This window comes from Helianthus annuus, chromosome 16 (genome assembly GCF_002127325.2).
Source record: "Helianthus annuus cultivar XRQ/B chromosome 16, HanXRQr2.0-SUNRISE, whole genome shotgun sequence".
NCBI classification, from domain to species: domain Eukaryota; kingdom Viridiplantae; phylum Streptophyta; class Magnoliopsida; order Asterales; family Asteraceae; genus Helianthus; species Helianthus annuus.
In genome coordinates, this window is record NC_035448.2 from 149,892,154 (window position 1) to 149,904,897 (window position 12,744).

Consider the following 12,744-nt stretch of genomic DNA (forward strand, 5'->3'; position numbering starts at 1 on the left):
GTTTGATGCTTAATGGATACAACTGGTCATCCTAGTCGGGTTGGTTATATATCACGCTGGATCTTTCGGGTTGATGCTTGATGAGGACAACTGGTCATTTGGGTCGGCTCGGGTATATGATTGGATCATTCAAGTTGATGCTTGATGTGTACAAGTGGTCATCTGGGTCGGGTCGGGTCGGTTATATTACGCTACAACTTTCGGGTTTGATTTATTGTTCTTCTGAATTGATTACTTGCTCTTGAATATCAAATTTTTTTCCTTTTATTATTTCTTTTTACTTTCAGGATTAATTCAGTTGTGTAGCCATCTTAATCGACATTTAGGTTTCAGCTGTGATTTTTGGGAAATGATATGCAAGTCCTTGGAACATTTAATTTTTTTTATTCATTTACCTTTCATTTCATAGATTTCTTAGAATTATAAATTCAATTCTTTTATATGACTAGATTCATTTTGTGTGACATTTATTTTGTTCATATTAGGTACAAAGAAGAAGCCGGATGATCTCAAATTGTCAAGATGTTCAAGCAACTAGCAAGTGTTTGGATGATATTCATGCTCTTAAGCACTTTCTATAACAATTATTACTTAATATGATTTGTGTATTGATTCTCTAAAATTACTTGATTCAAATTTGTGATGAATGATTAGTCTCTTTTACTACTTGATTTGAAAATATATTTAAGATAAAATTTCTATAATTAGTTGTTATACATGAATAAATGACTTTATCTTTTTTATATAATGTTCTTTATTTTCAACCATATAATACATTCGCATTTTATTACATCTGGTTCATATTTTGATATTTTCTTTTTTACTCGACCGGCGTATATTGATCAACAAAATTTTTTATGCAACAATACAAGACTACGTATTATTAAACTTTACAGACGTGTTATAGAATATGAGATTATATATGGATTTTAATAGGTTTTTATACGTTTGTACAAAATATTATATTTCAAAGTAAATAATATGGTTTTGGATGAAGCCGCGCATCGCGCGGGCATTAACCTAGTTATAATATATATAAAAATAAAATATATTACAAGTAATATAATTGAGCTAAGCCGAGCCGAGCTACCAAGCGAGCCATATCAAGCTAATCCGGCTCGTTACGAGCTGAGCCGAGTTAGGCTTACTTTCTAACCGAGCCGAACCGGCTCGGCTCAGTTTCATACCGAGCCATGTCAAGCGAGCTTTTTCTAAAGCTAAATCCGAGCGAGCTTCAAGCGAACTTTGAGCCACAAGCTTTTTAGACAACCCAAGTCTCGGTTTCAAGCTTAAATTACCTATTTACGTCCGCTTGTTTACTTGTCACTTTATTTTGTTAAAACCAAACAACCGGGATCCCAACCCAATGCACATTTATCAAACTATATAGTGGCAAAAAAAAAGAGTAAATTACAAAAATCGTCCTTTATGTATGTCACTTATTGGAAACTGTGTCCTTTGTCTTCAATAATTACAAAAAACGTATTCGATGTTTGCAAACCCTTGCAAGTTATGTCCTTTAGCCTTGACTCAGATAATTTTTATGGTTAAATCTGACCAAATGGACTCCACATGAGGTTATTTTTGTGGTTAAATCTGACCAAATGGACCTCACATGAGAGTAAAATGACCAAAATACCCTCACGTGGGGTCCATTTGGTCAGATTTAACAACAAAAAATTAACTGAGTTTTCTTAAGGATCTAACTTGCAAGAGTTTGCAAACATCGAGTATGTTTTATGTAATTATTAAAGATAAATGACACAGTTTACAATAAGTGACATATATAAAGGACGATTTTTATAATTTCAGCCAATTCATTCAGTAGCTCAGTATACAAGCTCAAACTCTCCAAACACCAGCTGAACCTTCATCCTGAATTGTACAACAGTCAACATGCTGTTACAAATCTACTCAAATCCCCAAATTCAAACTCAAAAACATCTTCTTATCCACCATCAAAACCTCAAACTTCACCTCAATTCACCCTCAAAACTCCCACCTCGGACAAGAATTCCCGCCACTTTATCACTAAACCACCAAATCACCCACCACAATGCCGACATTTCCCGATTATGCGAATTGGGTAACCTTCAAAAAGCCATAGATTTGCTTCACAACTCTGAAAAAATCATTCTTGATTCCAAAACTTACTGTCACATACTCCAACTTTGTGCCGAATCAAAGGCTCTGCATCACGGTAAAAAAGTTCATAATTTAATATCTTTATTGGGTGTTGAGATTGATTCTGTTCTGGGTTCGAAACTCGTGTTTATGTATGTAAGTTGTGGGGATTTGAATGAAGGAAGACGTGTCTTCGATAAAATTATCAAGATTAATGTTTTTCTGTGGAACTTTATGATGAATGCGTATGCAAAGATTGGTGATTATGAGGAGAGTGTAGGGTTGTTTAAGATGATGGTGGAGGCAGGTGTTGAACCGGATCCGTATACGTTTTCTTGTGTGTTTAAGTGTGTAGCGGCGATTGGGGATGATGGTTTAGGGGAGATGGTTCATGGTTGTGTTTTAAAGTTGGGGTTGTTTGGGGTTGATAATACTGTTGTGAATTCGGTGATTGCGTTTTACTTTAAATGTGGACGTGTTGAGGATGCACGCAAGGTGTTTGATAAAATGCCTGACCGAGATGTGATCACTTGGAATACGATGATAAGTGGGTATGTGGGTAACGGAAGTTTTGATAAAGGGTTTGAGGTTTTTAAACAGATGATTGGTGAGAAATTGAGTGTTGATTTGAGTACAATGGTTATCGTTGTTGCAGCGTGTGCGAATATGGGTGTCGTTAAGTGGGGCCGAATGGTTCATGCTTACGCGGTGAAAGGTGGTTTCGATACGAAAATGAAGTTTAGCAACACGTTGCTTGACATGTATTCGAAATGCGGTGATATGGATTCTGCGCGAAAAGTGTTCAAGGACATGAATGAGAGAAGTGTTGTTTCGTGGACGTCGATGATCGCTGGATATGCGAGAGACGGTAAATCTGACGATGCGATTAGTTTGTTTCTTGAAATGAAAAAAGAAGGTGTTAAACCGGATACGTTTACTGTTACGAGTATCCTGCACGCGTGTGCTTCAAACGGGTCGTTAGAGAAAGGGAAGGAAGTGCATAATTACATTAAACAAAACCAGATCCAATCTTTAGCGGTTTCTAACGCACTTATGGACATGTATGCTAAATGCGGAAGCATGGAGGATGCATATTCGGTTTTCTCAGATACGCCGTATAAAGATATCGTCTCATGGAACACCATGATTGGAGGTTACTCAAAGAACCGTCTTCCAAATGAAGCACTCGACTTGTTTATAAAAATGCAACGCGAAGTTACACCCGATAGCGTAACAATGACGTGTATACTTCCCGCCTGCGCCAGCCTGGCAGCTTTAAACAAGGGTCGCGAAATTCACGCAAACGTTCTGAGAAAAGGGTTGACTTCTGATCAATACTTGGTCAACACACTTATCGACATGTATGTTAAATGCGGCCGCTTGTTTCTAGCGAAATCGTTGTTTGATATAACGGCCGCAAAGAATGTAGTCACATGGACGGTCATGATCGCTGGATATTGCATGCTTGGATTCGGGCACGAAGCAGTATCGACGTTTAAAAACATGCGTGAACAAGGTATCAAACTTAACGAAGCCTCGTGTACGTCTATACTGTACGCATGTAGTCATTCGGGTTTGGTCCACGAAGGTTGGAAATTCTACAACATAATGGTAAACGAGTACAAGATCGAACCTAAGTTGGAACATTACAGTTGTATGGTAGATCTTCTATGTAGAGGCGGAAAACTATCAGACGCGTATAAATTTATCAACAAGATGACTATTAAACCCGATGTCACGATTTGGAGCGCGTTACTTTGTGGTTGTAGATTTCACCATAATGTAAAACTAGCGGAAATAGTTGCGGAAAGAATATTCGAATTAGAACCCGAAAACATGGAATATTATGTACTTTTGGCGAATATATACTCCGAAGCGGAAAAATGGGAAGAAGTAAAGACATTAAGAGATGGAATAAGAAATAATAGAGGGTGTAGTTGGATAGAGATCAAGGGTAAAGTTAACATATTTGTCGCGGGTAATAAAGATAATCCAGAGGTTAAAAGGATTGAATCTTTGCTGGAAAATTTGAGGATGGAAATGACGAAAGATGGGTTTTCGCGTAAGTTAAAATACTCGTTGGTTGATAAAGATGAGACCGAGAAAGAAGCTGCTGGTTGTGGGCATAGTGAGTTGTTAGCTATAGGGTTCGGGTTACTGAAGTTGCCACATGGCCGGACTATACGGGTGACCAAGAATGTTAAAGTATGCGGCGAATGTCATGAGACGGCGAAATTTATTTCCAAGAATGTTGGAAGGCAGATTGTGTTGAGAGATTGTAATAGGTTTCATCATTTTAAGGATGGGTTTTGTTCTTGCAGAGGTTATTAGTGAAGTAGTGAAGCAAGAGGTAAAAAGATTTTTTTTTTTTTTTTTGTTATAAAAGTTGAGGGTGGTGTTCTACAATGTTCACTGTTACAAAAATGCACCATAATTAATTGCTATAATGAAAATCGTTGCTATATGTTTTTTTTTACAATAAATTATTATCAAATATAAAGTTACAATGTACTAGCATATAAACAACACGTGCAAGAGTGATATATGTGTGACTACAGTGAAGTCTCAAGTCTATTGACCTACGGAACTGACTTCTGCCATGTGTCAACAAAGGATAGGCGATGATCATGGCTGACTGTTCACAATCATGTAAGCAATGTTGGTGATACGATGTATTCGTCAAGTAGGACAAATGTGTTCCAGAGATTTTTTTAGAAAAAGAAGTGGTGAGAAAAGAAAGGAAACAAAGGGATGATTGATGCAAATATTCATCCTCCCAATTTGAAGAGATTTTGTGAGAAAAGATTATTTTGAATCTCAGACTTTTTTAAATTTCCTAAATTACCTTCTAATTCATTATAAATAAACTTTCTTTTCTTTTCCTCCCAACTCGGGAACACATAAAATGTTTAATTTCCTTTCATTTCCTTTTCTTTTCATTAAACTCGGAACATGAATATAATCACATCTTTTCCTTTCCATTCCCTTATAATTCCCCTTCCTTTCTCTTCTATCGTTAAATGAAACTCGGAAACACGTAAGGGGTGGTGGAGGTGTTACCGCGTTGCAAAGAAACCGCAACCCCTTACCCTAGAGGTGCTCTGTCCCCTGTAAGAGATACCGGTGAAGGGGCCGCCTTGGGATTAGGGGTTAGGGTTTGAGACAAAATGAACAAATTTCGCTACAAGCATTTCATTATCCACAATTCTACCCAAAATATCTATATCCACCGAACGTTCATATTTAAATTGCAGGGGGTCTCAATTCATATTTCCAGTACAAGAAGAACCACCTGTTAACCATTTGCATATTATAATCCAAACGCCCGATAACAAAACCTACTAATATACCATAACCCAATCTATGTTGAAGATAAAGATGAGGAAGAAGAACAAGAACAAGATTATGAAGATGATAAACAAGAACAAGATGACGAAGATAACGAAGCCCCTGTTGAAAATATAGGAAAGTTCCAAAACGGGCGCCTTGTAGGCTTGTAGGCCATGGAATATCGAACAAGAACAAGCAGTAGCCTCGGCCAAGGCGTTAATTTCTTCATATTTCCGAAGACCCAAAACATCAAAAATCAACAAAAGCACGCCTCGTCTTGGAATTGGCCTTGCTATTTCTAGGGATCTTTAACTCCTTATTCTCATTTCATATTTAGAAAGATAACAAGAGTAAAGGTGTTGGTGAACTTGTAAAATCTATATCCAAACCATCATGTTGTAAGTTGTGAGTGGTGAACTTGTAAAATCTATATCCAAACCATCATGTTGTAAGTTGTGAGTGATATGTCTACATAGTTTACTTCAAAGGTTTCCTTTTTCGTCTATGGATCCAAAAAGATTTCACTGTTGTCATTTTAGTCCACTAGGTTAACTTCATCCATTTTTTCTATTAACGGGAAGGGTAATTCGGTAATTCGGCCATATAAAATGACCGAATTACCCTTCCCATTAACAGAAAAAATGGATAAAGTTAACCCAGTTGACTAAAATATCAACGATGAAACCTTTTTGAATCCACAAACAAAAAATAAAACCTTTAGATTCAACTGTCGAAATGAACTAAATCTAATGATATTTAACTTAAATAAAAAGAGACAAAAGCTGAGTCTATTGACTTTCCTCACTTTTACTATTTTATATGTTTTCGGTTGAATACATGCTAGAATAAAAATGCTTTACAAAGTACAAGTTACAATAGAAAACAATATATGTTGCAATGTGTAGCCTTTGGCCCAAGTGGCCTAGCTGAGAGAATTAGAGAGAAGAATGGAAAGGGTTTAGATGACCCTAATTCTAATAGGCTCAATTTACTTAGTTTTTAGTAAAGAGTTAAACCCTAATAAGCTAGTATAAATATATCTCTTGTACTTGTAACTGTATATTACTCAATAATATCTCTATCTATAATAAAAGAACAAAAGGTTTGGACACATGTCCCCTTCACATTCATCTGGGACACATGTCCTCTTCTCCTTTCATTTGCTATTGTGTTCGTCAATAAGCCTATCCACGTCTCCTTATTCTTCTGAACCGGGGTTTTTTTTTCTCCATGTATTCTTGCAAACCCTAATCCTTTCCCCAAAATATTCCGCCGTTTCTACTCTTCCCTGTCTCTGCAACTCAAGCCGAACTTCTCATTTTCTTCAAAATATTTCATTGTTCTTCTTTATCTCTCTCTAATATTACCCACCTAAGATCCGCCCCTGCATAGTCCTATTCGGTAGGGTTTCTCTAATCCCATTCAGTAGGGTTTTAAATCCAAAACAGATCCTGAGTCAGCACACACAAAATTGAAAGTAAAGAACGATGATGAGAGTTTCGGTGTTAAAAATAGACAAAGAACCGTCATCTTCTCTTAATGACTCCTCTGGTTGGGTAAACATTCTCTGTTTCTTTTATTAATTCGATGTGTTTATCTTTTATTAACTCGATTTGTTTTCTATGGTGTTTAGTTTAATTATTTTTTTAGGGGTTATTGTCATGATTAGGAATGATTAGAAATTGTTAGGGTTTCGATCTGCAGGTCAATTAAGTTCTTCTTTGTTGTTATCGGTAACCGATTTACTCCTATCTTTGCAATTTGTATGTGATTGATGTGTATGTTAACGGTAATTGTTTGACTTTTAAGTTTTTGTTTATGTTTTGATTATGGTTAGGTTAGAGTTTGGGACCTTTTGCTGGATTGATGTGGTGTTTGGTGAGGTGTTTTGTGAATTTTTGTGAGTTAAGGTTGTATGGTGTTGGAATCATTTTTTTAAAGCTTTTACCATAATCTGATTGATACTTTAAAGCTTTTCGGACCTAGAATCGAGCTTGCTTTATTGAGTATTCTTGTAATGGACTCTGCAGATCATGAGTGATTGTCAAATAACTGATTTCTAGCAAGTGATGTGAATTAGTGAAGCTTCTAGCTAGCAATTCGTGCTTGTGTTGAACACATGAGTGAACTTATGAGCTTGAAATGCATATCATGTCAATTTCTTTTTTATGAGAACTTAAATTTGAACTTCGATAGCTTAATTATAAGCCTATGAATATGTTAATGTAAGCTATATAGTTTAAATATTGTAATCGTACGTTATTTGATTGATACTTTAAAGTGTTTTGGATCCTTAATCGAGCTTGCTAGATTGAGTATACTTGTAACAGACTTTGTAGCCTTAATTATGAGTTCGTCTTGTGCAGATTGAAAGACGCCACTGGCTTACCTTTTAGTTTATTATTGGCAAAACTAGCGATGCATCAAAGATGGCGGAACTTAGTAAAGAGGTTGAGGAATATGACGACTTCTTGATGTTGGATATTGTTGAGGAGTATAGTAAGCTTCCATACAAAACGTTAGTGTCAATGAACAAAGGATATCAGTAACTGGTGCCCACTTACTGACAGTTTTACTACTTTGTGTGTCTGTTTTAGGTTGGCATTTTTCAAAGCTGCGTATGCACTCTACGATTCTGAGTTTTATGTTAAAGCTGATGATGACATATATCTAAGACCAGGTGATTGTTTTTTACAAAGCTGATTGTTCTTTGATTAAATATCCTTGATTTCTTATTGCAACCGTACACATGTTGTTCCAATTGATCCTAGATCGGCTCTCGCTGCTCCTGGCTAAAGAACGTACTCACTCACAGACTTATCTTGGATGCATGAAGAAAGGTCCTGTGTTCACTGACCCTAAACTCAAATGGTAGTCTTACAAAGCTTCTCATGTGCGTGGAAATTATGTATGGATTTATAACTTTACTAATCTACTAACTAACAACAGCCTTTGAATTTTGCTAAGGGTAGAGATGGTGGAATAATACCTAGAGGACCTGCTGATGAGACCAAGATGTTCACTGTTGGGGATAGAGTTCTAGCCACCAGGTATTTACTATTTCATTAAAATGGCTTTTTTTAAAATATGTATATTTTCTCATGAATTATTGTTTAATAACTATATCTATCTATATACTATTTTATAATGCATTTGATAAGGATACCAACTAAACCTAACCAATTGTTCATTTGTTCATGGATAAACCTAACCAGTTGTTCATTTGTTCATTAGAAACTTCTCATATATTATTTTCATTGACTGTACTTATACATGATATTACCTTTTCAGCCATTGACTGTACAATCAGGAGGAAAAGTCAAATGTATGGAGGAGAAACAAATTGAAGTGGATTAATTATTTTGACCACTCAAGTAAAGAACCTTTTTTACAATACTAATTAAAATAATTCAATTGCCATAAGTTGTGTGACTTTAAATTTATATGGTGTAGCTGATCTGTGACAGGTTAGCAATCTTAAAAAAATGGAATATGTCCGGAAATATAGAAAGCAATATCGGACGACACGCGACAGTTGTGTCACTTGAAGAAATAAAAACTGACTCGGTATTTTTTTCCTTCTCTTTTTCGTGTATATTCAATTGCTTGAAGCACTTTTATATATATAGGTTGGATAACGGATGTTGAAAAGGGTACATTTTTTTTTCAATTGACAGGAGCTGATGTTGAGGATCGATTGTTTGTGCATTTGCAACACTTGTTCCAACCGCAAGGAGGGTACAGGTTGGTAATTTCTTTGGAAAACCTTATACCAGTATATTGATTGCATTTTGGTTTTCTTTTTATATATTGATTATAAAATGATTAGTAGTGTAAATATCATTTCTATATATTTATGTAATTTTTAATATTGTTAATGTATTTTACTCTAGATGAAGAACGGAAACGAGTTTATACTAACGGACGTTGTTCCGTTTATTTAAAAGCTTTTTATAATGGTGTCTTTTCAACTGATACATGCTTCTCAATGGAGGCAAGATGTTAAAACTCTCATGCATTATTCTTTTTATCTTCTCGGTAGAGGTTGAAAACTAGACGACTTTGGTAAAGGCCAGAGTGGGTACTGATAATGTGTGGGTCAAAACAAGTCAAGCTGAGATGACCCATCAACACTTTTAGTTCAAACTTTAGTACTTTTTAATTCCAAGAGTTTCTGTAAGTGTATAACTTTCATCACATCTACTGGAAGTGACTGGTTGGGTAATAGTTCACAACAGTTTCGGGTCAAATGGTTAACTTTTACATGGGTGATTATCACAAGTATCAAACATATGAATACAACTCATTAAACACGTAGTTTTCTTAAACATGTCTTATCGTGTGTTAACAGTTTCAATGGAGTTTGTCTTTGAAACAGAGATCTGCCATGTGTCTCGGAAATGTCAGCATCGGATTCAACGCACTCCTGAATGCACAAAGGTCTGAATCGAGCCTAACAAATACCGTAAGTCGCCGTTGTTTATTAGTAAGGTAGATGATTATGGTAATTTTGTGTTGTCGAGAGTTCCTTGTAAGTTTATTTTGAAAAAGAATGAAGGACCAGAAATTAGCGACCAGTTATCATATATTGATTGGTATATGTTTGTTGGTTATGTGTGTTTTAGTTGGGTCGATGTTACTATGTTAAAAAGTGTACAGTGACTATGTATTGACGATAATTTCATCAATTCTGTATGAATTTATTATAGATTTATAACTTTACTAATCTACTAACTAACAGCAGCCTTCGAATTTTGCTAAGGGTAGAGAAGGTGGAACCTAAATTGATGCAATAATACCTGGAGGACCTGCTGATGAGACCAAGATGTTCACTGTTGGGGATAGAGTTCTAGCCACCAGGTATTGGATGAAATGCTTAAGTCACTTTTACTTTATTAGTCCAAATCTTATTTTATATTAAAAAAATAAAAGAAAAAAATCAATTTTGTTACAATAATAATAATTGTTGTTATTATTATTATTATTATTATCATTATTATTATTATTATTATTATTATTATTATTATTATTATTATTATTATTATTATTATTCAAAGCAATAAGTTGCTGAGGTGTCTAGTGATCTTTCTACAGATACACGCCTCTTAAATTCGATGAAGTCAGACCTTGATTATATATTTCAAAAGCCAAGGTTGGTTGACTAGCTGCTGCAGTTGTTTATGCTGTTGGTGGAGTCGGATCATTCGGAATTCAAATTCAGGTATTTTAATCTCTTAAAATCACATGTAGAGATATTCATGAATTATGTATGTTTATTTCAAATACTTACTTAAAAAAATAAGATTATGTATGGTTATTTCAATTATGTATGTTTATTTCAAATACTTGCTTCAAAAAAAAAAAAAAATTAGATTATGTATGGTTATTTCAAATACTTATTTAAAAAATAAGACTTAGCATCAAAAAGGTAACAAACCTCTTCCCAAAAAATACTGTTCACATTTTTAACTTTTCAGCATTCCTAAAGGAAAAAATGCTGTAAAAACAAAAAAAATAAACCCTGTCTTTTTCTTCTTTTCGTATAGATTTTCATTTGACCTTCTCAAAGGTCTTCTAGACAGGCAAGCTATGCTATTTACTTTTTCATTAAAATGGCTTTTTTTAAAAGTATGTATATTTTCTCATGAATTATTGTTTAATAGGCATATATGCATGTATATATATAAAATACCAAATATAGTGTTTTTAATTCAATTTCACATGGAAACGATGCAGGTGAGTGGTGGGGGAGGTTACATTCGGCCGGATGATTTTAGTGGTGCATGTGCAAGTCTGTATATTAGCATACCGACAGACGGGCACAGGCAAGACTTTCACCATGCTAATTAGTTTTTCTACTTATTATAACTAAACTATATTATTTTTTCACCTTACATATTATTGTTTACTATCTTTAAAATAATATTTCTTTAACCTTTTTGTAACTGATATTCATGAATTATGTATGTTTATTTCAAATACTTACTTAAAAAAATAAGATTATGTATGGTTATTTCAAATACTTATTTAAAAAATAAAAGACTTTGCATCAACAAGGTAATAAACCTCTTCCCAAAAAATATTGTACACATTTTTAACTTTTCAGCATTCTTAAAGTAAAAAATGCTCTAAAAACAAAAAAATAAACCCTGTCTTTTTCTTTTTTCGTATAGATTTTCATTTGACCTTGTCAAAGGTCTTCTCTAGACATTTGACCTTAGCAGCTTTTATGTGTAAGGTTACTTTTGCAAGAAAGCAGCTTTTAGACCCATCAACATACATCTGAAACATAATATAGGTCAACTATAAAGACAAATCAACCATTTCAAATTGTTTCACATTTTAGTTATCCAACTACCTAACCAAGAAATTTGATTTTTTCTGTATACTTTCAGATACCCTAAAATAGATTTGTTTTCTTTTATCACCAACTATTTATAACCACTACCACCACCCTCATATTTCAGCAACTTAAACATACATTCTTGCATTTTACATGTCCAACACTGAACTCATGGAGCACCGGTACATATCTAATAACTTTGCATTTAATAATTTAGTCATTCATATCATATTTTATAAGTAATACTTCTAACCATATATTTCATGATACAGTAACATCACCTATTTGAAGGATTTGGATTTGGCTCGCCGTGATTACACTGTGAAGGTTCGTGTACTTCGGTTATGGAAGCAACCCATGTATAACAATCCAGAACAGTTTTACTCAATCGAGATGATTGTTGTTGATGAAGAGGTATATGTTTCAAATCTATTTTTTTAATATTTCACATTTTGTCAGTTATTATATTAATTAATTTAAACCTATTTAAAGGATAAACATATTCATAGTTTATATTTTTCATCTTTTATGTTGTAGGGAACAAGGATGCAAGCCAATGTTCTCCGAAGATGGTTTCCCAAATTTGAGCATCTTTTAAATGAATTAGCTAACATGTTTCAACCTTTCAAGAACTTACTTTTTAAAACAGAAGTCTTAGAACTTTCAATAGCCATTGATCTTAAATGGATATGATTAAACAAGGGTGTTATTGTAAAATGACATTTAACTTAATTAATTATTTGATTAGTGCACACTTAATTTAGGGCTAAACTATAGTTTGGTTATAATATCTTTTTATTGTTCTGGTATGGTAGAGCTAGCCCAAAAATTATAGTATTCATGTATGTTGTTCATTTTCTAAAACCCTAATTTATACGTCACATATCTGTTTGATTTGAAACCATAATTAATCAATTGCATTAATGAAAAGTCAGAACTTTCCAATC

The 12,744-nt window shown here is 34.2% G+C and overlaps 2 protein-coding genes and 1 long non-coding RNA gene across 6 annotated transcripts; all 3 read left to right on the forward strand.

The window, feature by feature from the left end:
• Positions 1–1,843: 1,843 nt before the first annotated feature.
• LOC110916760 (pentatricopeptide repeat-containing protein DOT4, chloroplastic) lies at positions 1,844–4,591 on the forward strand. The gene has a single exon (XM_022161436.2). The coding sequence runs from the start codon at positions 1,897–1,899 to the stop codon at positions 4,453–4,455; it is 2,559 nt and encodes an 852-aa protein (XP_022017128.1). The 5' UTR covers positions 1,844–1,896; the 3' UTR covers positions 4,456–4,591.
• Positions 4,592–7,883: 3,292 nt separating this feature from the next.
• LOC110916761 (probable beta-1,3-galactosyltransferase 14) lies at positions 7,884–8,358 on the forward strand. Its single transcript, XM_022161437.2, has 3 exons — positions 7,884–7,972; positions 8,052–8,134; positions 8,226–8,358. Exons 1-3 carry the CDS (start codon positions 7,884–7,886, stop codon positions 8,327–8,329), a joined length of 276 nt encoding a protein of 91 aa, XP_022017129.1. The 3' UTR covers positions 8,330–8,358.
• A 93-nt stretch (positions 8,359–8,451) lies between these two features.
• LOC110919785 lies at positions 8,452–12,233 on the forward strand. Of its 4 annotated transcripts, XR_004883973.1 has the most exons (8): positions 8,453–8,504; positions 8,746–8,828; positions 8,922–9,021; positions 9,806–9,919; positions 10,217–10,314; positions 10,549–10,675; positions 11,922–11,979; positions 12,070–12,233. It is a non-coding gene; the product is annotated as an uncharacterized LOC110919785 (long non-coding RNA). The 4 variants fall into 4 exon arrangements; XR_004883974.1 differs by lacking the exon at positions 11,922–11,979 and having other exon boundaries at positions 8,452–8,504; positions 8,908–9,021; XR_004883975.1 differs by lacking the exons at positions 11,922–11,979; positions 12,070–12,233 and adding an exon at positions 11,191–11,228 and having other exon boundaries at positions 8,456–8,504.
• The last annotated feature ends 511 nt before the right edge of the window (positions 12,234–12,744 follow it).

Bases quoted from the DNA above. Each gene is read 5' to 3' on its own strand.
- LOC110916761 (XM_022161437.2), top strand. From the start codon at position 7,884: ATGGCGGAACTTAGTAAAGAGGTTGAGGAATATGACGACTTCTTGATG. The intron at 7,973-8,051 runs GTTAGTGTCAAT...TGTCTGTTTTAG, and splicing joins AGTAAGCTTCCATACAAAAC to GTTGGCATTTTTCAAAGCTG. The intron at 8,135-8,225 runs GTGATTGTTTTT...AATTGATCCTAG, and splicing joins TGACATATATCTAAGACCAG to ATCGGCTCTCGCTGCTCCTG.
- LOC110916760 (XM_022161436.2), top strand. From the start codon at position 1,897: ATGCTGTTACAAATCTACTCAAATCCCCAAATTCAAACTCAAAAACAT.